Raw genomic sequence first — 21524 nt, 5'->3', positions numbered from 1 at the left:
TCCTCATCGCGGCGGCTCCGCCTTCCCCGTCCCGGGAACCGGCGGGAGGCGGCTTTCCGCGGGGAAGGGAGGTCGCTCCTCCGTGGGGCTGAAGGAGGAGCGGGCTGCCCGGAGAGGAGGCGGGCCCGGGAGCTGGTGGGGAAGAGGCGGGGAAGGAGGGCGAGAGGAGCGGCTCTCTGGGACCCGTCCCCGGCGGCGGAGTGCGAGGATGAGCGGCGGGGACGGGGGAGGCCGGGCGGGCGCCATCAGCTACGCCCTTCCCTCCATCCCCTCCAACAAACTCCCGGACTTGCGTTTTCTCAGCCGTGGCGCTTACGGTACCGTGTCCGCCGCCCGCCACGCTGACTGGAGGGTCCCGGTGGCCCTCAAATGCCTGCAGGGGCCGCTGCTAGACAGGTAACGGGGGTGAGGAGGGGGAGCGCCGGGATGGGGCATCGCGGAGGGGGGCGATGGTGCCCCCGTCACCCGGCAGCCGCGCCGCCCCCATCATCCCCCCCCCCGCCCCGGGCCGCCGCCGTGGGGAAGGGCTGAACTGAACCCGCCTTTCCCCTGCACCAGGAGAGGGGTCTCAGGCTCCCTCCTCGCCCGGGACACTCCGTGGGTGCGTCCCGTCGGTGGGTAAAGCGGCCGCGGGTGGTGGAGCCCGGGCTCTGCCGGGCGTGGGGCGAGCGAAGGTGCCGGCGGGGGCCTCTCAGGGCGGGGGATCAGGGTGGGGGTCTTGCTGGGCAGCGCTGCTTTAAATGCAAGGGCAAAGGACGTTCCACGAAGCCGGATTCACCTTGAGCCATGGGAAAGCCCGTACCGGCCGCGGAGCTTCTGCTCTTTCGGGCATTGAAAATGGGTGGTTTCAGTTTCAGCCTGGCAGAGACTAAGCAGATTGCCTCTTTTGAAGGTTGCACAGTTCAGCTTCTTTCTGGGTCTGTTGGTTGCCAACCGTTTTGCTGAAGTAGCAGTGGGATATTAAAATATAGGGACTACTATAGATTTACTACAGAGTCATCATTTAGAGAGAGAGACAGAGAGACTGTAGAGATTGCTTCTAGGTCCTAGAAGAAGCTTCCCTGAGACAATGTGCGATTGATTTTTTCTTTTTTTGCCCCAGATCTGAGAGAAGCGAATTTAAAATAATAGGCTTGTAGTCCCCCACGTACAACTGACATTTTCCATTTGCTCTTCAACTTGTAACAGTTATGGTTCCCCATTTTCCTGGGGCCCAAGTGACAGCATGTTTATTGCAGGAGCTGGCACTCCATGTAAGGGTGCAGTGGGTAATAATTTTTCATCCATCTCTGCCTCATTGACTCTCTCTAGTGCAAATTTTTTATCCCATCAATGCAAATCTGCCTCTTCTTAGGCTTCTGAAGCCTGCCTGACTGTAAACCTGCCTCTTGTGTCTTACGTAGGTATCTTCAATCTTTACTGCCTCAGGTTTGGTCTAGTATTAGGTATTTAGGCAGAATAGCTTCACTCAAAATAACAAGGCTTCTAGTCTTGTGACCCAAAATGCTAGAATATGAGCTAAATTGTTTTAAGCTGTCTCACCTCTTATTCCCCAGGTGTGTATACACAGGCTTTATCTCTGAAATCTTGCCAGAATGAAATGGAATCTCAGTTACGTTTTTAAGCAGGAATATTGTGTTCTCTGAGAAGTTTATTGTTGGGGTTTCTTTCTTTAATTTAAATCTCTGCTTGAATCTCTGCTAATCAGCAGTACAGTGCTTGTCCTCTGAGCTCAGTTGGGAGAAAACAACAAATATTATTTTTAGCCTTGCAAGAATGTAGATTAGTGTGACATCTAACCTGTGAAATTATGATGAAAAGGGCAACTGAGGTAATCAAAACAATTCTTCCACCTACCCTATATCATGCAAAACTTGGAAATGCTATTAGAAGACCAAAAGCTGTAAGTAATCTGTTCTACCCAAGTCTCTGCAGCAAGTGGTTTGTAAGTTGTATAGTAGGCAACATAAAATGCCATTCTGTAAATGCTGTCAAGAAAAGGGAATAGTTCACGGTGCAGTTAATTCTTCAAAGAAGAAGCCTGCGCTGTGTGTCCCAGCACTTGGTATGTAACCAGGCAAACAGCAAAGCCAGGTTGGAAGCTGTTGTGGGCTTGTGCTAATTTAGGCATTACTCAATGCCCTTCTGGTATGGAGAAGACAAAGGTGAATTGACTTACAGACACAGGAATAGACCTCGATGTGTTGCAACTTGTTTCCCGGCTACAGCTGAATCCCATGCAGATGTGCCTCACAGTCTGGGAAAACCCCTAGCTTTCTCAAATCTAGTCTTTTCTGGAGAGAGGGAGGAAGGGAGGGAGGTGTGTCTTTTGTCCCATGCTTTTCTTGAAGGCTGCCTTTTTGCTTTCATCATTTCCTAGAGCTTCCTCTAATAGAAGCCTTTTTCCATCACATAAATAAGGACTAGCAATTGCCCTTAATTTCACATCCCTCTAAATTCAAAGTTTTCCTGTCATAAAAGCAGCAGGCTTTAGTTCTTCAGGCTTTCTTTTTTCCCCATATACTCTGAGGGCCTTTTCTTTGTGAGGGCTACATCTACGTGGATGGGTCCAGACTGACATGAGCTCTGCAGTGTGTGCCCTGAGATTGATGGACACAAGCCAGCTCTCACCCAGGAGCTGTATAGCCATGTTAACACGGCGCTGTGCTGAGCAAATCGTGATGGGCATAGCCCTGGCTTCTACGCAGCCGTGCCTCAGCACAGCTGTATTGCTTCTGAATCAGACTGGCTCACACCCAAAGGATCAATCTTAGATGTGCTGTAAAATTCCTGTGTTTGGATATCCTAGTCACATACTTGTACCTGTACCAGTCTCCGCTGATATAACATCTAAATCTTTTTTCCTTAGAGTTATCCCACATGGTCCAAGTATCCTCACTGTCAACAAAACCATTTTTTTCCAGAACATTTGCGATATAAGGCATACCAAAAAGTTTCTCATTGTTAAGGGCACAAGCATAGTCATTCTTAACTAAAAGTTGAGCTTCTCGAATCCACATGCTGCAAGGTCTGAATTTGTAAAGATGCATCAAATTCACATTTCTGAGGAGGTTTGATGTAACAGAGAGCATTCACACAGCCAAATTCAGGTGTCCAGACATCATGAGGCTGGTCCCTTCCTGCCTCCTGTGCAGCCAGGGAATGTTTTTTTCCAGAGGGTGATTCAAAGTAGGGGCCCAATTTGAAGGAAGAATTTATGTGAAAACAAAACATAGTTGGTCATTCCTTTTCCTTCAGAAACTGAAGGTGCATTCCTTTAACGCATATTAGTGCGTGTTAATGTCCACTAAATGTAAATGGTTGGAGAACTGTGAATATTAAAATCTCCACTCTGTAGGAGATTAATATTGGGCCTCAGTGAAAACTCTGAGTTTGAAGCTGGGCAGTAAAATAGGACAAATGTAGTTGGTAATTACCATTATGGTGACACAGGATGGTGAAAAGTTGGAGTTCTGACTGTATCCTTATTTACTGGAAACATGGATGAAATGTGGGATGGAAACAGAGAGATTTGTGTGATATAACAAAACTGGGGAAGCTATCTTGTATTTGCATTTCCAGATTCTCATTTGTCTTACAGTATCTTGTTATCAAAATAGCGTAGTAGGAAACAAATGGTGAAAGGTGGTGGCACTGCATATAGCTACATAATTTTTTTAACAGACTATAGGGAACTAACATTTGCTTGGAGTTTCCTAGTATTGGTATGGTAACCTTTTTTGTTTGTTTGCTTTCTTTTCTTTAAGTGATAGAAACCACCTTCTGAAAGAAGCAGAGATATTACACAAAGCCAGGTTTAGTTACATTCTGCCAATTTTGGGAATTTGCAACGAGCCTGAATTCCTGGGGATAGTAACAGAATACATGACAAACGGGTCATTAAACCAGCTTTTACATGGGGTAAGTGCACTTACAGTCTTTAAATACAATCCCTGGTTGTTTCAAATAGATTGTGATTTCCATACTTAAGGGAAGTAGTACAGTAAAGTGTATTATTAGTAATATTTCAAATTAAAGGACAGTCATTCTCACTAGTAGTTTTTGGTGCTCAGATAGACTTCCTGTATCCCAAAAAGACAACCAAACTCAGCAGACTTTAGTTCTATTTCACTTTTTCCTTTAACGTTGTGATCTATAACTGGCTTCATGTTGAATTATTATATACAATAACTTTAAAAATCTCTTGTTATTCTCTAATTAGAAGCTGAAATAATTATGTTTACTTCAGCCTGGGTGTTAGAATTATTGCCAATGTAAATATCACACAAGGATGAGGGCTTTTTCCTGAATATGAATCTTTATTAAAAAATTGAAGATTTTGACTTTAGTTTATATAAGTCAAATACTGGTAATCTAAACAGATATGGATATTTCTACCAGATCTTACTCTCAGGAGTAAGTTCTCCTGTGCTGAACTCTCAGCTGCTCCCAGTAGCTTGGTCTGAGCACCCAGTGTTGCTACTGTAAAGCTACTGCAGATGTGTCTCAACAGCGCTGCAGTCTTGTGTGTACCTTTACTCAGTACATATCTCATGCCTTAGAGAGCTCAGCTGTTTGTTTTTTTGTAAAGGCATTTGTGTCAATGTAACTTTTAAGATTTCAGTTGAGTTTTACAGCCTTTTTCTTGGTGTATTAATATTTATAAAGGTAGTATTTTGTGCTTAGTTTCACGACAGCTTTTTTTTTCCCCAGTGTCAATTGAAGATATAATTCTTGCCTTCCTTTGTGTAGTACTTATAATCTCTGGGTTGCAAGTTTCATACAGGAGTTCATCTGTAAATCATATTTCCATATGAATGAGTAATATAGTAAATGTCCTACATCATGTATACCAGTCATGAACTATTATGTGAATGCTAGGGAGCAGGAGCATAACACTGCATGATTAACATTTATATATTTGTTTTAACAGCTAATGAGTCTTAATGTTCAGATACAATTTTTTAAGGAGTTAATGTATGTTTTAAAAGATTACTGCTTGTCCAAGTCACCTTCTTCTTATTATGAAAGTCTTTGTGTTGTGCTGTTAGATCAGAACAGAGGATTATATTCTGGTTTTGTGGTTTTATTTCGGCAGAAAGATGTATATCCTGACATTCCCTGGTGCCTGAGATTCCGCATGCTTTATGAAATCGCTTTGGGAGTAAACTATTTGCACAACATGAATCCTCCATTGCTGCACCATGACTTGAAAACTCAGAATATTTTGCTGGATGATGAGTTTCATGTCAAGGTAGAGTTATTTAATTCTTATGTTCGTCAGCATCCAGAATGAGTGAAAGTGTTTTAATTATTGTAGAGGAGGAAGAGTGAGGATGTGGCCATACAGAGAGGACATAATTGTATGCCAGATGTTTTCTTCTGTCCTTGCAGACAGAACTTATCAACTTCTTTTGAAAACTTTGCTTTGCTCAAGTGTGGATTTGATCCATCTGAAGCCAGAATTTGGGCTGTTTGTGCTGTAGCAGCAGCTGATACTCAATAGCAGTGACGTTCTCATATGGCAGCCTTCCAAGGGTAGCTACGTCTGGCCCTTTCTGAGGAGAAAATGGAAAATGTTCCTGTCTGGGATGCTCAGACAAGTTACTTCTGGAGGACAGTAGATCAAATTCAAATGTTAATACCCCATTTGATATTTGTCACGTAATACGTACATATATGTTCTGTTAGTGTAGTATGAGAACATGTAAAACGTAACTGCGAAATCTGAACATGTTGGAAGATGGCTTTTATGAAGCTCCTTAGAGCAAGCAAACATACATAGAGAAGTAATATCAGTCTAAACCTTTAATTCTGCCTTTTAAAATATCACTGCCATGATGTAAAAAAGAGGCTAAGAGTACTTCTGACAAAATAGTGAGGTGCTTCCATAATTGCAAGTGTTTTTTGTTTTTTTCTTTTTGGTAAAATATCCTCTGTGTTTAAAATTGGTAGACTATACTATTCAAGTAAATGAGAAATAAGAGATATTTTGCATTTAATTTATACTTGAATGGCGAACGCTTCAGTTGTTACCATGAGATGAATCTTTTTGTGAGTCCTTTGAGCAAAGATCAAAGATCCAGTTCTGATTTCTTCTTTCTCCATTGCAAAGACATTTTTCTTGGCAGCAAGGCACCTTACGCAGCTTTGTCTCTGCTCACGCCCTCAGCAGGTCATACCTCCTCCCACTCAGTTGTGCTGGTATTGCCATCTCTCGAGCTTCCTGATAAACCTGACTGGGGAACTGGTCCAAGTAATTTTTTTATCCACTCTTTTTTTTAATCCCTAACAGCATTGGTGTGGTCTGGTGCTCTGCCTGACCACATCTAAACAGTTGCTTTGCTGGAGCAATAGAAGGGAAGAGTTTAACTCTTGCATACCTGTCCTGCCTCCTGTAAGGAGTCTCTGGAAAACCGTCCTCGGGATTTTTAAGTGTGCTTTTGGGGTGAAGCAAGATTCTCTAGATTAGGACAGCTGGCAGGAAATGCAAGGAAGGTTATCATGCATGCCAAATAGAAGAAGTATTGCGTATGTATAAAAGTAACACCATTCATAGGGTGCTTCTGGCTGTCTCAGATTTATTGAATGAGCAAGATAATGCAACCAGTTACAGTGAGGAAGGCTTGATGAGAGTGAGTTGTAGAGAAAAAAAGATTATTTTTCACTGTGGATTTTGACTGTATGCTCTTCAGAAAGCTTATTTCTGTTATCTTAGTTGCCACGGTGCTCGCATAGGCATCTTTGTTGAAAATGTTTTTGCTCTTACGCAAATGCTGGACAAGTGGAGAGCTGCTAGCTGGCTGCTTATCTTTCTCCCTTGTATGCCAACACTCTGCAGCTCAGCCAGCAAGCTTATTCTAATGGCTGTTTGTCTCTCTACCCATAACCTAGTCTTACATCTTGCTTCCTGGCTTGTGGATGTCTCGGAATGTAAACTGAAGTCAATTAAGTCTTTATGTAGATGTACTGTAAACTCTATAGGAAGGGACAAGGCCCCAGAGTGCACAGTAAACAAAATATTCAGAAACTTTTTGCAGCACAGAATTTCAGAATATCAAATTTATTAATTCAAGATTAATATTTCATAGTTTCAGGGGTGAGGTGGAGTGCCCTAAAATTTTTCTGTGAGACTGTTGTGGTTTAACCCCAGCCGGCAACTAAGCACCACACAGCCTCTCGCTCACCTCCCCGCAGTGGGATGGGGGAGAGAATCAGAAGGGTAAAAGGGAGAAAACTCATGGGTTGAGATAAAGACAGTTTAATAGGTAAAGCCAAAGCTGCGCACGGAAGCAAAGTGAAACAAGGAATTCATTTACTGTTTCACATCGGCAGGCAGGTGTTCAGCCATCTCCAGGAAAGCAGGGCTCCGTCACACATAGCAGTTACTTGGGAAGACAAACGCCATCATTCCGAACGTCCCCCACTTCCTTCTTCTTCCCCCAGCTTTATATATTGAGCATGACATCATATGGTATGGAATAGCCCTTTGGCCAGTCTGGGTCAGCTGTCCTGGCTGTGCCCCCTCCCAGCTTCTTGTGCACCTGGCAGAGCATGGGAAGCTGAAAAGTCCTTGACCAGTGTGAACACTGCTTAGCAACAACTAAAACATCAGTGTGTTATCAACATTATTCTCATCCTAAACCCAAAACACAGCACTATACCAGCTACTAAGAAGAAAATTAACTCTATCTCAGCTGAAACCAAGACAGAGACCAACTGTCTCGGGATATCTGCAAGCTAAGTTACATAGAGCTGTTATGTTTTATGCTAAATTTGTGCTTTCTTCACAACCAGGGAGTTAGAAGTACTCAATGTTTTTTTGTTTGCTTTTTTTAACCAAAGAAAGCGATTTTCTTCATACAGGACAGATTCCCATAGCAGATTCTCCAGCCATACAGTATATGAGTCCTTCCTTAAAAGAACAACAGGATAGGGCAGTGCTACAGGGATAGCATGAGTCATGACCTGGGAATGCTTTGGGAACTGGAGCTAGTGTTTCCTGTTGCTAGGACAACCGCATGCTTTTTGTGCGTCATGTCAAGGACTTTTAGTGACCCGTTCTTTCAGGCATATTTCAGGAATTTCTAACAACGGTCAGCAGATAAATCCAGCTTTTCTTCTCAGAACAACTGATTTGTCCTTTCCAGATTGCAGATTTTGGCATGTCAAAATGGCGTGTCATATCCATGTCGCAATCACGAAGTGAAACCTCTTTGCCAGAAGGAGGGACGATTATCTACATGCCACCTGAAAATTACAATCCCAGTCAGAAAACCCGTGCAAGTGTAAAACATGATATCTACAGGTAACTCATGTTGTTCTCAAGTGGGCTTTGCAATCTGAATTCAAATTTGATTTACTGAACTTAGACTTTAACATATTTCCAGCAATTTCAGTATTTTCAGAAGTGTCGCAAGTGTATAAGCAAAATGAACCAGCAAAAATAGAATTGAGTGGTAGCTGTATTTGATCACCTGTTTCTTTAGGAAACCCTGTGACAAGTGTAATGCTCCAGAAGTTAATCTAGAATTACAGAAACAGACAGAGGAGACTGGTTTCTACAAATGAGTGTACACATAGAGACAATGTAGGGAGGGGAAAAACTGTTCACACCATTATCTCAGTGCACATACTCTTGTAAGTTGTGCACGTCAATTAACATCATTTGCATAATGTACTGGGGGGAAAGAAGAAAACATATTTTTGGAAAGGTGTTAGGAAAAAAACATGGTAATGGGGTTGGAGGAAGTATTTAGAGAGATGTCCTTAAGGGATAACTTACTTTATGAAAGCTGAGGTAGATTTGCGTCAGTCAGTTCTGAGTAGAAGTAATAGAATAGGAAGTAGTAGAGTGGTGGCAACCCATATAATAAAACAGCAATTGCTCTTAGGATATTAGAGTTACAATTAGCTAATCTGAAAAGGCTTGGAGAGCTCAAAGATTATTTGAATGATCGTGGAGGGAATTGTCATGCGTAAATGGAGATTGAGGAGGCATGAAGAGGCATATCACTGTGACAAAGTCCATCTGTCTTTTGCACTTTACCAACTTTACCTTCAGCTATTTTTAACAGGGTTGTATTTTGGTGAGAGATGAATCAGTCTCAGAGAGCCTTACTGACTTCCAGGGAGACCACTATTTCTCTCAATTATCCCTTACCCTTAAGGGGCACACGAAGTTCCTTGATATTCCTGTCCAAAGAATAGAGATGGTAACATACCTGCTTTCCTCACCCTTTGATGAGAAAATCTGGACTAGGAAGACATTGAAAAGGAATAATGGTATATTATGGGGAAAGAAGTAGCAGTGTGACATTATCCCCTCTGGCTTCTGATTTTAGGGGATTTGAAAGTGTGGCTAGTGGCTTAATGAGTGAGTAGAGATGAAGAAGACAAATGTTTGTTAGAAAGAAAAAAAAACTGCGTGCAGAGGAATAAAAACCAAATTGGAGAAAATAAGAGAGAAAAGATCAGCAGAGGAGCTTAGAAAACTGATAAATTAGGAAGGAAAGAGATTGTGTTGTTGAGATATTGAAGCTAATTTGTGAGGAAGGATCTTTCTTAAAGAAACAAATCATTTAAACAACACTCAAGCAGCATTAACTTTTACAAAAGGAACAATTTGCCATGCCAGAAAAATCAGCCTGCATGAATTTCTCAGGAATGCATCAAAAGCAGGCTTTCTAACAGGGAGGACTGCTTTTATTAAAAGTTACTTGAATAAATTTTATCATTGATGAATGCTAAAATGTGAACAGAATAAGTAGTTAGGAAAGCTCAATTTATATGATTGATTTTAAGCATCAGTTACTTTATTCTTACTTAATTTTTTTGATTCTTCCTCATTGGTAGCTGTTAGATGATATAATGCTTAGAGGCAGTTAAATGTAACCTGTATGCAAAATTCGGTACTTCTTAGTGATGTAGGAAAATACTGTCTTTGTGTACAGTTACTTGAGTAGTTGAGCAAACATTTATTCTGATAAGGTTAATTCTTCCTTAGCAAAAAAATAATTCTTTGCATAGTTTCATTTTTATTGCTTCAGTGGAAATTGGATTTCAGGGGTTTTTTAAGTAACATTTTAAAAACTTTTCAATCCATTTTTAAATTGATTTACTGAAAAAATAAAGGGGTAGAGGTAAGTTTATAAGGATATGTTTGACATTGGAAATTAGGTTCTTATGCAGTGAAATATTCTTGCTCTCTCATTTTAGGTTTAGAACTACTATATTTATTCCTCACACCAAATTCCTATTCTTAAATAGGAAAACCCGATTTGGGGTTTTTACATTATTTTGTTTTCTTTTATTTCCTTTAACTGCATTGATTATTTTCTTATAAATTAAGCCAATGCTTCATTTAAATGAAATAATCTAAACCAATTTAAATTACAAACTTGTCTAAAGTTACCTCTTTTTTAATATATCCTGATGATTGAAGAGAGTGACTAGTCTACTAAAGATGGAGCGGATTTGCATTCACTGAGCCACTTCCCATTCATGTTGATGTGGATGGAAAAAAATTTCACCAGGTTGAGTAAGCAGATGTGTGTTCAGTCTGCTGACTGTAGTTCAGGATGGTCTTCCTGAGAGTCTCTTTCATAAAATGAATCTTGTGTGTAAAAATGACATCTCTCCCTATAAGAGAAGATTGCATATGTTGAAAGTATGTATGTCCAGGGGGAAAGCTGGAGCTTACTTCCCAGATGCAAGTCTGTATTTTACCCGACTCTGACTTTGCGTTGAGATAGAGGTGTGGGTGAACACCATTCTCCCTGCTAGCACCCTGCTTCCCATGGGAATGTCGGAGAGTGTCGAGCCAGACTGGGGAGATGCCGCAGTATTGCAGTTAGGACAGAGCAGTTAGGACTCTGGGGCTCACTTTAATTTGTGTACTGAGATTTAAACTACATGTACGTAATTCACAGTGTATAAGTAAAGCAGAGCTAATACAGATTTGGAACAGGAGTTGATATGCCATGTACCTTTTCTGTGTTTAATATTATTAACTAGTTCTAGTTGAAGTCACTTGTTAAAATTCCTGCTAGTGTTCATATCTTCAGGTGATCGTTGTAGTTAGCTATAGTCAGTCCCATGTGTGCATGCGGGATCATTTTAGTGAAATGTTTTTAATAAAATGTAAAGCTGAGCGCATTGTGTTATTAAGTGTTGGTAACCTAAAATAACATCTTCCATACTTTTTATACTTTAAACAGTTACGCAATTATTATGTGGGAAGTGATGTCAAGGAAACAGCCATTTGAAGGTAAGGCCATGTCTTCCTTTAATTTATTTTTCCAGCCTTACGTAAGGCTAAAGCTGAGACCTGGGTACCTGGGGACTACATTTTAGGGGTTACTTTTTAATAATTCAACTTGTAAGCTTGTTGAAGAATACTTTGAGTTACTTTTCAAATTAGACTCTTTTTCTGTATTGCTTTTTTTTAAATTACAGTTTTGTTTGATAAATTGAAAATCCATTTTTCTGTAAAAAAAAGAAACTTAATCTTATTTTGGTGAACTATAAACACTGTGTCTGCAAACTAAATTATTCCTCCTATAGTAAGCTATTTATATTGCATATATTTCTAATGAATGCACGATGTCTATTTTGACAGAAGTTATAAACCCCTTGCAGATAATGTATAGTGTGTCACAAGGACAGCGACTAGACTTAAGTGAAGAAAGTTTATCAATGGACATTCCTCATCGAGTGCTTATCATAAGACTGATAGGAAGTGGATGGGCACAAAACCCAGATGAAAGACCATCGTTCTTAAGTGAGTTTACCTTGCATAATGAGAAAAGATTTTTAAATTGCCAGATTTCTGTTGAACATGGTACTTACAGAGCAAGGTTATAGTCGCAAAAGGGAAACGGTAAAGATGTCAAGAGATACATGTGCTCAGTCTTGTTGCATATAATAAGATGCTTGCCTGCTTCCGCCATGCCTGTAAACAAACTTTTATGAATGCAACTACGTGTGTGCCATAAAACCAAGTTGTTAGTTGGAGTCTTTTGCATTTGCCATCTCTAATTTACCTGTAAAAAAGCAGCATGTTTTGTTTAACTACTTGCACTTGGATTTTTTTTTTTTATTGTTGAAGGGAAGTGAAGAAGACTACTGTGGGATTTATGAGCAAGTTGGCAAACACACCAACAAATCATTGCACATCAGATAAGCTATAGTGACTTCAGCTTGTGTTTGCATCTCAGTATAAATCTTTTTCACTGAAACTTTCTTTGACTGTTCCACCTCCCAGATTGAGCAGGAACTGGTTGAACCTACACGCTTAACTTTCTCTTTCCATCTTTCCTTTGTTCAGCTTTTTGTCCATGAGACCAAATGCAGATACTTTCAGCCTTTTTTACAGTGGATTAAAGAATTTACAGAATAAGACTGAAGTGTGAGCTTGTAGACATGAGAGTGGCATAATGTGAACTGGAAAAGTTTTGTTTTGATTTTTGCAAACCTGTGTTTGTCGCACTTAACCGACATACTTGGTGTATGTTGAGTCCAAGTTTATCCCCCATAACAATTTCTCCTTAACATGCTTAATTTTGTGGTGACTCTTGGCTCTCATTTGGCCATTGTGTAAAGGTAATTCCATCAAAATTAGCAGAAAGTTATTACCTGTTTTCAACTGCAAAATTTGCTCTTGCAAGTGTTGCTGTGGTCACATATGTCAGTGTGGTGAAGCCAACAGTGGTTCCTGCAGCTGCCTCACTGTGCTTGTTCAATTTGCGTGTGCTTTAAAAACTTCCTTCCTACACCTTTAGAAAACACGATCCTAATTCTGTAGGGAAAGCTGAATCACCTTGGCAAAAATGTAGAATAAGAGAGTTACCGAAAGTATTCAAATGTAGAACAGTACAAAGAGCTCTGGCTTAAACAATTATACATTTTAAGTTTCTCACTGGTTAGGTTGAGGATGCAATGACTCAAACCTGAAACACTAGGGTTTTTTTCTGGTGGGTTTTGTTTTTAGGGTTTGTTTGTTGTTTTTTTTTTTTAATATTACAAGAAGAGAGGTCCGGAATCTTAATGTTTCATTTGAAGCTTCTGTGAACAGAATTTTGTTTATTATTTTGAGAACCTTTATAGGCATACTTCCTTTGAGCTGAAAGTTGCTGTTCAGATAGCTTAGAAAGAAATGTTCATAACTTCATTTTTTTGTATCAGTTTGGCAGAGGAAAAAATGGGGACACCCAAACACATACAGCATCTTCATGTTCAGTTTACAGTCCAAAATGAATTACATGACCTTTTTTGACGCATTCTTATTTTTGCATTAGGAACATTTTGAAATGTCAGGTTATTTTGGCATCAGTCTGGTTTGTATGATTGTAAATTGTGGATTTTTTTTTTCCAAGCAAGGAAATATATCTATTTATAATATTTTTTAAATCAAAAAGAATAGACACATCATGACATTTCCTTATGTATTCTTGTTTTCCTGTGTCAATTAACCAAAACAAAATATCAGTCAAAGTCTATGGTCACACTGAAGGGACAATTACCTGAGATATGTACTAAAGTGTGAGCTAACTTGGGTTCTGTTATTAGAGCCGTGTCTGTAATAAGATGGTCTTTGAAGAAAACATGCATTGCTTTTTCCCCTACTTTACTATCATAAAAAGAAAGAGGAAGTTGCAAAACTGTTGCAAAATTAAGGGAAGTAAAGCTCACTGATTGGGAAATTTTGCAATTACCATAGCACGGAGTGGGGGGAAACCAAAACGCCCAAACCTCCTTTTTGTTAAATAAACTCTAAATAGAAAAGCTCTGTTAACCTGTCTGTTCCCCTTATAAAGAAAGAATTAAGACTACTTATCACCATGTTTCTACATGTACTTGGAATGTGTACCTACAATTTAATTATAATAAACAAAAATTAACAGTGCTAGTATTTCAGTGTGCAAAATGGAATGCCAAACCTGTAAAACTCTGGTTTAGCTGATGCAAGAAAATAAGAATCCCAGTATTGAATGTATGTCTTGAAAATGCTAGTGGAAAAAAGTTAATATGGGAGAACTGTGATAAAATTATAGTACAAAATAAAAAAATATGTTAATAAGGATGCAGTGTCATGCATTGCTAGTACAGTAAATGGGTCTGGCTGAATGAGTGGAGTCCATAGAAATGCAGTACAATTTTGATATGCCATCATCCTTTCCTGAGGTTTTGTTGTACTTGCGCACAGTTTCAAAGAGACATTTTTATAATATAGTCATCTCAAAATTTGAAATACTTAGTTTTGTGAACCTTTCAGTACTGGAAAGCAAAGGTTATTGGAAAGCACAGGTTATCACTTGCTTACTGGATTGTTGTGTGTCTCCCTATGTGATCAGATTATTTTAGCTTCTTTGACTCGCTGCCTTTGGTGAGCATGAGGGCACTATCATTTGGATTCACTGGATGTGATAGGTCAGTGCCTTGACTACCACCATCTTCTCAGGCCCTGCTGCACAGCATCTATTGTGGATTTTGCTGTGGTGGGGGGTTGTTTGTTTATTTTTCTCATATAAATCTTTAACACCTCTGCTGGAGTGGGAAGACAGCGACCCACTCTGAGGTCTTGTGCTGTTTGGTCCCATTTAGCAAACCAGGCTTGTTGGGTCTATCTGGAAATATAGCAAACCCACCAATCTATCCATTCCAGGAATGCAAGACTTGCGGTCAGGCACAGTCCTGGATCTCTTTTGATACAGAGTGCTGAGGTGGCCAGATCAGGACAGGGTTTGCTTTGGTGGTGTGAAACTGTTGTGTTTGTAACAGGTGAAAGCAAGAAACTTCTGTTGAGCAGCGTAAGTAGTTTGATATGAGTTAATAAACAAATTACTTTTTTAAATGCAAGGAAGTAGCTTTAGCAAAATTAAAACTTAATTTCCACCTTAAATCCTTCAGCAAAGTACTCTTTCTTTGTTTAGAATGCTTAATAGACCTTGAGCCAGTCCTGCGAACGTTTGATGAAATAGCTATGCTGGAAGCAGTAATTCTGTTAAAGAGATCAAAGGTAAGTGGCTTTTGTTACAGTCATGAGTTGGTCAAATAAGTTGGTAACTTTTACTTGCTAAAAGAAATCCCATTTAACTAATCTTGTATCTGGCTGAAGCATGTGTTGGTACAGAGCTGTCATCTTGTCTTATAGTTGAAATTTAATACAGGTAAATACGTCTCTTCCAGTCACTATATGAATCACGATGTATTTACAAAAGTGGAAAGAAAGCAGATGTGGAGCAGATATCTCTAAATATACCTCTGAATCCCCAAGAGGTAAATATTTACATATTGCATTTTGTATGTCGGCATCATTAAAGATCCTGAGAGCTTTAAAGGGGAGTTAACTAGTAAGGGGGAACTGTTCTGCAGTTTACTTTTCTATGCAGTCAGGAAAGGCGTAAAATGCGTTAGTTAAGCCGGGGTGTAACAAATGCATAGCCATATAGGTGAAGATAGTAAAGGGTGGGTAAGCAGAAATAAGAAGGGCATGTTTGGTATATCGTCTAGGTGTAGGAAAGCCAGTTCCTGAAGGAGGAATGCAGCACACACTGTCTACAACTTCTAAGAGACTGTCTTCTGCTCCCTTACACCTCTAGGGAGCTTGCTTATATAGGGTCATAGAGATTTGCTTTTACATTTTGATTCTTAATGCTTCTTCTTTTGATTCTTACTAATAATTAAACTTATATACAAAAATGCTGTCAGCTTTGGAAAAACACAAGTATTAGGTTTACATAGATTTCTTCTGTTTTACTGCATTTTAATCTTGCTGACTATTGAGCATTTAGATAGTAGGGAAAAGACAGTGATGAGAAAGTACTCTGTAAATCATTGCAACTTTGTATTTATTTAATGTGCATTTTCATTATACAACTGGAATCATTTCAGGAAACATATTCTGGCTCCATACAATGTGATGCACTTCCTCTTCGGAGCATCTCTCCAGATATATCAAGACTCAAGTCTATTCCCACATGTAATATCCTCTCATCAGGTAGAGATAATAATGACTTCATATAAATTTAAGTTGCCATCACAACCTTACACTCCCACTGTAACATTGCATTTGCATAGTAGATAGTTGGATCTCCGTGTATGTCAGAAGAGAGGTGTGTTTTGTAAACTTAGTGCTCTGGGTAAAAAACTAGAGTATTTTAGTTCTGATTTTCTCTTCCTGTCACTTGAGAAATCCCCACAGCTCACAGCTTCAGTTTTCCTGTTCAGGGTCGTGAGTGCAGAGATAGCATTTACTTGTCCCTCCAGACTCTTGGCAGTTTAGTTAATCATTTGTGAACTACTTCTAAAAATAAAAAGGCTAAACATTTTGGGGCACTCCTAAAGCTGAGTAAACTGAAAGTTTCTAATGCAGCCTAACCTCTTGATCATTTTTGGTTTAATAAATGAGACAGCTTTAATAAATAGATTGCCTTGCAAAAGTATCTGCAAAACTGTCTGTAGCTGTCACCTTTTCTGAATAAAAGTTGGCAAAATTCCCAGACAAAACTCAATTTTGAGATTTTGCTGACATCAGAAGCCAGAAAAATGTGGTGGGACCCAGGTGGAATAGCAATACATTGTGAAACTAAAACTGCACTTGAGCTTCTTCACTTGAAAGAATGCAAACACATATTTCCAAATAATGGAGCATGCTTTGGTGTGAAAGCAGGCAAGATGATTGGCTTCACTGCTATAAAGTAGGGCATTAAAAAGTGTGCGGAGGTGCTGCAAAACTGCAGATATTCTGGTAGAGGTAGGAGGGCACAGGCAGTTTCTTTTCCAGCTCCTGTTTGAATACATCCACAATTTTGGGCTTGTACTCAATGTACTAGAAAGATATAAATACAGCAGGTATTCCAGGGAAAATAAATTACAAGAGGCTTAAGGAATCTTAGTTATTGGGGAAAATGGCAAAAAGCAAATGTAGTGTAGTTCAGCTGTACCTCAACCCAAGCATTTATCTATACACATAAGATAAAGGTCTTGAAGATGAAGAATAACTTGTGCTTACCAAGCTTAATAGGAATGTTGTGATGAATTTTAGAAAATGGAATATTAGACTGAAGATGAGCATGGGCTATAAGTGTAATCAGATAAGATAATGATAAATGTCAGCCCGTCTTGCTGCTGGTTCCTGTTAAAAATTATCATATCTGCCTGTGGAGGTCATTGATGAGATTGTGGTCGTACTATTAATCTGATTGATCAGTTGGTGGTCCTTTACAGAGTCACTGCTTAGACTTTGTTGCGTGTATGTATAGATACTGTAAAGCCTGTGAAAATAGTGTCTACAAAACCGTACTACAGCAGAAATGTTTGTTATTACTTTGCCAATATCTGCATCAGGTAGTTTTATAATGGAAAGCAAGATTGACATTCTTCTTACTTTGTCAAAATCAGGTGCAGTTGTTTCAGGTGAAAAATCTGTTCCCAGGTAACTGTTGGCAACAGATGAGTTTGGCATGTCACCAAGGCAGAAGTTAACGACTCTAGATTTTAGTTGAGTTGTTTCTTCCACCAATACAATTAGAAGATTTTTTTTCATAAATTTGCTCTTTCACAGTTAGGAGCCGTGTTCTAACTTTCAGGCTCTTTAATTTTTCTTCCCTAGCCAGCTTATACACACATATTCTTGGGCATTGCTTTAAGCTTTTCCCTCTTTTCCCATTTTATTTCTGATATAGAGAGTAGTCCTTTAATACACTTTGTTTTGCTAGACAAACAGGATATGCTCTTTTGAAGTCCATTTGTAAAATAAGCTTCTTCATTCTCCTGGTATCCTACTAGTCCTCCTTGTGCATGTTCTAACTTAAGTCATTGAACTAAGGCTACCAGACATCTGTACTTTGTATTATGAAAGAGGTGGGACAAATGTTTTCTGTCTGAAAAAAACTCTTTACTTAATATACTTTAGAATTTTATTTTTCCTTTCTCACAAGATCCTTTGTTACAGAATAGCCTGCTTAGGGTTTTTTTTCCCCTCATCTCAATTCCAAATCATTAGCCTCAGCTTGAAGCAGAAAGTCTAGATTTCATATTTTTGCTACTGAATTTCCATTTCTATTACTCCAGTCTTCTAGGTCAACTAGGTTCTTTCTGAGTAACCTGGGTCAATGCATTCTTTCTGAATAACATCTGAATAACACACAAATTTCATTAGCGTGTTTTTATTTTTTATGCTATGGTCACTGGTCAAGGTCATTCTCTCATACTACTACAATCCCAGTAGTTTTGTCTCTCATGTTATTAAAGGTCTGCATGTGCCTAGAGATCTATAACAATATATCCCAGCAGAGCTGTTTAAAATCCTTTTCTAAAATGATCTTTCACTCACGCTGGTTGTGTCCTAATCCTTTCTCATTCATGCAGTAGATAACATCTGCTGCTTCATGCTACACAGCTCTGCCCAGCTTACTTTCTCTCTCTTTAATGAAATGAAATGCTAGTTACTGAGTTCTAGTCCACCATTTTTTAAATAATGAGAATGTAATTTCTTTCACATTTTCCTATTCCTGCTCCTTGTACTTATAGCCGTATTCTTCCACAGGTCAACACTCTGATCTAGGAATACACCTTCAAATACCCCCATTGGATGGGTATCTATAAATCCTTCGCTGTCCAGGGGGCTACCTGTTCTTATTATATCTTTAAATGTTCATCTGAATTCTTACATCTGCATCTCTGGTTCTTATTTAACATCTCTGAAGCTCTTTATCAAGTGGCACTGTGAAATTCTGTAATGAAAACTGTACACAGAATTAGTCATATGCCCTGTAATTGGTTTCTCATCAGCTATTTGTCATCTCTTCTTTGAGTCATTCCTACTGCTGGTTTCGTATCCTTTATCTTTTTCTGCCATAAAAAATCCTAAAAATAGAAACTATTAAGCTTTCCACTGATAAACCCCCCTTTTTCCCCCTTTCTTTGCAAATGTTTACAGGAAGCTTTCTTGAAGTCATATGCTGTTTTGATGGACTACCAAAACCCTCCATTGGCTTCCCACTGAATGTCACCATCGGTCTTCATGTTCTTTCCCTCCACCTGAATCTTTCTTTCAATCTTTCCACCTTTGTTATGCTGCCAAACTTCATCAAAATAAATTAGTCAGCTTTCATGCTGACTCCTAGCTACCTCTCCAAACACTTGAAGGAGTTATTTTGTTCTTCCAGTCCCTACAAAAATTTTCTGTCAAACAGAGCTTTTTTAAAGTTCACATTCACCTGAGTTATTTTCTCAATGTTCTTTTAAAAGAAAACAAGACCCTGGTAAAAGATAAGGGACATAAATGTACTCAGAATCCACCTGATTTATTCTCTCAATGTTCTTTTAAAAGAAAACAAGACCCTGGTAAAAGATAAGGGACATAAATGTACTCAGAACCTGAGTGTAAGGAATAATGTGTTGTATTTGCAGTGAATTTAAGTTGTTTATGACTTGGTTTATGGAATTGTTCTAAATAGTCTAAAATAGTCTCTGATGGCTGTATTTTATTTGAACATAGAAGTAATACAGCTCGCTTTTTTTTTTTTAAGATGGAAATTCTGGGAGTCACTCTCTCAGCAGTCAGAGCATGGATGAAAATATCTCTGTAACTCAGGGTGCCAAACTTCTTGTGCATCCATACAGTTATTGTCCCTCACCTAACAAGAGTATTTCAGATGCCTCAAATTCTGCATCATGTATGCTGCGGTCATCACCAATTCCTTCAGGTACAGCAAACACTGATTTCATTCCAAGACCCACAATAAGTGTCCTAATATCAAATATATGTGTGTATGAAATGGAAGCTGTAACTGTTGTTCACCTGTAAAATGAAAACAAAGCATTCTACAAATTAAGAATGCAAGTAATTCTGTCCTTGTAGCCTTATATTATAAAGTAAGTAAAACCAATGTAAAATGTGACCTAGTGCATGTACCTGTAGCTGCTAGCTTTTTTATCTCCTTTTAAGCAAACTTAATTCCTGTTGCCTTGGGTCAACTTTATCCCATTCCCTTTGCTCATATTATTTCTCCTTTCTCCTACTGCTGTAGCAGTGCTGCAATCCAGCAGAACAGGAATAAAAGTTAGCTCAAGCTTAACTCATCTTTTTGCCTGTCACTTCTCCTCACTTTTTAGGCTTGTCAGTCTTCCTCCTGCTAATGGCGGGGCAAAGACAAAGCAGCAGCTGTGTCAGCATCTAACTTTTAATGATCTTCTGTGTTAGCTGAGAGCCCACTGCATGATATTCCTAAGCATCAAATAATTGTTAAAAGTGTGCTTCCAAAAAAATGATAACAAAAAGAAACATTAATGCATGATGAATTATTCAGAGATGGGCCACACAATAACATGCAACTTTATAAAGATCTGCTGTATCATCCCTCTTCTGGAAATATGAGAATCTGTACTTTTTCACTGTGTGAATCGTCAGCTTGAGGAAAATATGCAGGAAACTACAGGGATGTTTTCAGTAAACTTCAATAAAAATCCCACAGGAAAGTGAAGTTACCACCTCTCTCTTTTTAGTACCAGGTCAGGTTGAACACTGGAACAGGTTGCCCACAGAGGCTGTAGAATCCTGTCACTTGGAGATGCTCAAAATTCAGCTGGACAAGGCCCTGAGCAACTTGAGTTATCCCTGAAGTTGGCCCAGCTCTGAGCAGGCCATTAGACCAGATGACCTCCTTGAAGGCTGCTTCCAACTTAAATTATTCCATGATTCAGATAAAATAAATACTCTAACCACCAAATCTGACAAATTGGTACATTTTAAATGTGGAATAAAATAGTGAAATGTTAAAAGCATGTTTAGTTGTCTAGTGTATTTCTGACCAAAAACAAGTTTTAAACAGCTCTTTCTCAGCTTGTTCTTTGTTCTATGACCCTGTTTATTGACAGTTACAATACTAATTTTTTTTTAATCCTCTCCAATCTCAGATTTTGTTTTGGAAACCGTACAACAGAATGTAGCTCACCAATGGATCCAAAGTAAAAGAGAAGAAATTATTGATCAGATGACTGAAGCATGTTTGAATCAGTCACTGGATGCTCTTCTGTCAAGATTTTTACTCATGAAAGAAGATTATGAACTCATAAGCACCAAACCTACAAGGACATCAAAAGTCCGACAACTTCTTGATACCTCAGATAGCCAAGGAGAGGAATTTGCCAGAATTATAATACAAAAGTTGAAAGACAACAAACAGCTAGGACTTCAACCTTATCCAGACGCTGTATCTAATTCTCTAAGACTGCATCTTTAAATTTATTCTTTCTGTATGAAGCCATGTGAATATTTCTTACAACAGGATTCTTGTTTCTATATAGTAGTTTTATATAGGTACTGCTTTGTCTTTACTGTGCCTTTGCAGTCTCAGAAATGACACTGTGTTCATCTAGACTGCATTTGGTGAGTTAGAAATTAATCAGTTGGAGTGCAGTCATAAAGCCAAACACTTGACACTTACTGACTGAATTCATACAAGTATTTTGTTTATACATGATAAAGAAAAAACATTAAATGTTCCCTGTTTTACATA

At 39.0% G+C, this 21524-nt stretch overlaps 1 protein-coding gene and 1 long non-coding RNA gene across 3 annotated transcripts; one reads left to right on the top strand and one right to left on the bottom strand.

Annotated features, from left to right (window-relative positions):
* Positions 1–57: 57 nt before the first annotated feature.
* Positions 58–21524, top strand: RIPK2 (receptor interacting serine/threonine kinase 2). 2 transcript variants are annotated; one of them, XM_087750193.1, is made up of 11 exons: positions 58–396; positions 3768–3921; positions 5099–5254; positions 8151–8308; positions 11220–11269; positions 11621–11782; positions 14934–15019; positions 15190–15279; positions 15895–16000; positions 19536–19712; positions 20923–21524. In XM_087750193.1, the coding sequence occupies exons 1-11, from the start codon at positions 209–211 to the stop codon at positions 21246–21248; spliced, it is 1653 nt and encodes a 550-aa protein (XP_087606319.1). In that variant the 5' UTR covers positions 58–208; the 3' UTR covers positions 21249–21524. The 2 variants fall into 2 exon arrangements, with proteins under 2 accessions (XP_087606319.1, XP_087606328.1); XM_087750202.1 differs by lacking the exon at positions 58–396 and adding an exon at positions 521–614.
* On the bottom strand, positions 8132–14925 carry LOC148057277 (uncharacterized). Its single transcript, XR_015703056.1, has 3 exons — positions 11851–14925; positions 10415–10641; positions 8132–8250 (listed from the first exon to the last, which is right to left on the bottom strand). It is a non-coding gene; the product is annotated as an uncharacterized LOC148057277 (long non-coding RNA).

Source organism: Nipponia nippon, unplaced genomic scaffold, assembly GCF_047370975.1.
Source record: "Nipponia nippon isolate SJK-2023a ecotype South Korea unplaced genomic scaffold, ASM4737097v1 scaffold_1, whole genome shotgun sequence".
In the NCBI taxonomy this organism is placed as follows: domain Eukaryota; kingdom Metazoa; phylum Chordata; class Aves; order Pelecaniformes; family Threskiornithidae; genus Nipponia; species Nipponia nippon.
This window is presented reverse-complemented; position numbering and strand designations above follow the sequence as displayed.

Excerpts from the sequence above, each read along its gene's own strand:
- RIPK2 (XM_087750193.1), top strand. The coding sequence starts at position 209 with ATGAGCGGCGGGGACGGGGGAGGCCGGGCGGGCGCCATCAGCTACGCC. Across the intron at positions 5,255-8,150 it reads ATGATGAGTTTCATGTCAAG|ATTGCAGATTTTGGCATGTC; the intron begins GTAGAGTTATTT and ends TGTCCTTTCCAG. Across the intron at positions 16,001-19,535 it reads ATGTAATATCCTCTCATCAG|ATGGAAATTCTGGGAGTCAC; the intron begins GTAGAGATAATA and ends TTTTTTTTTAAG.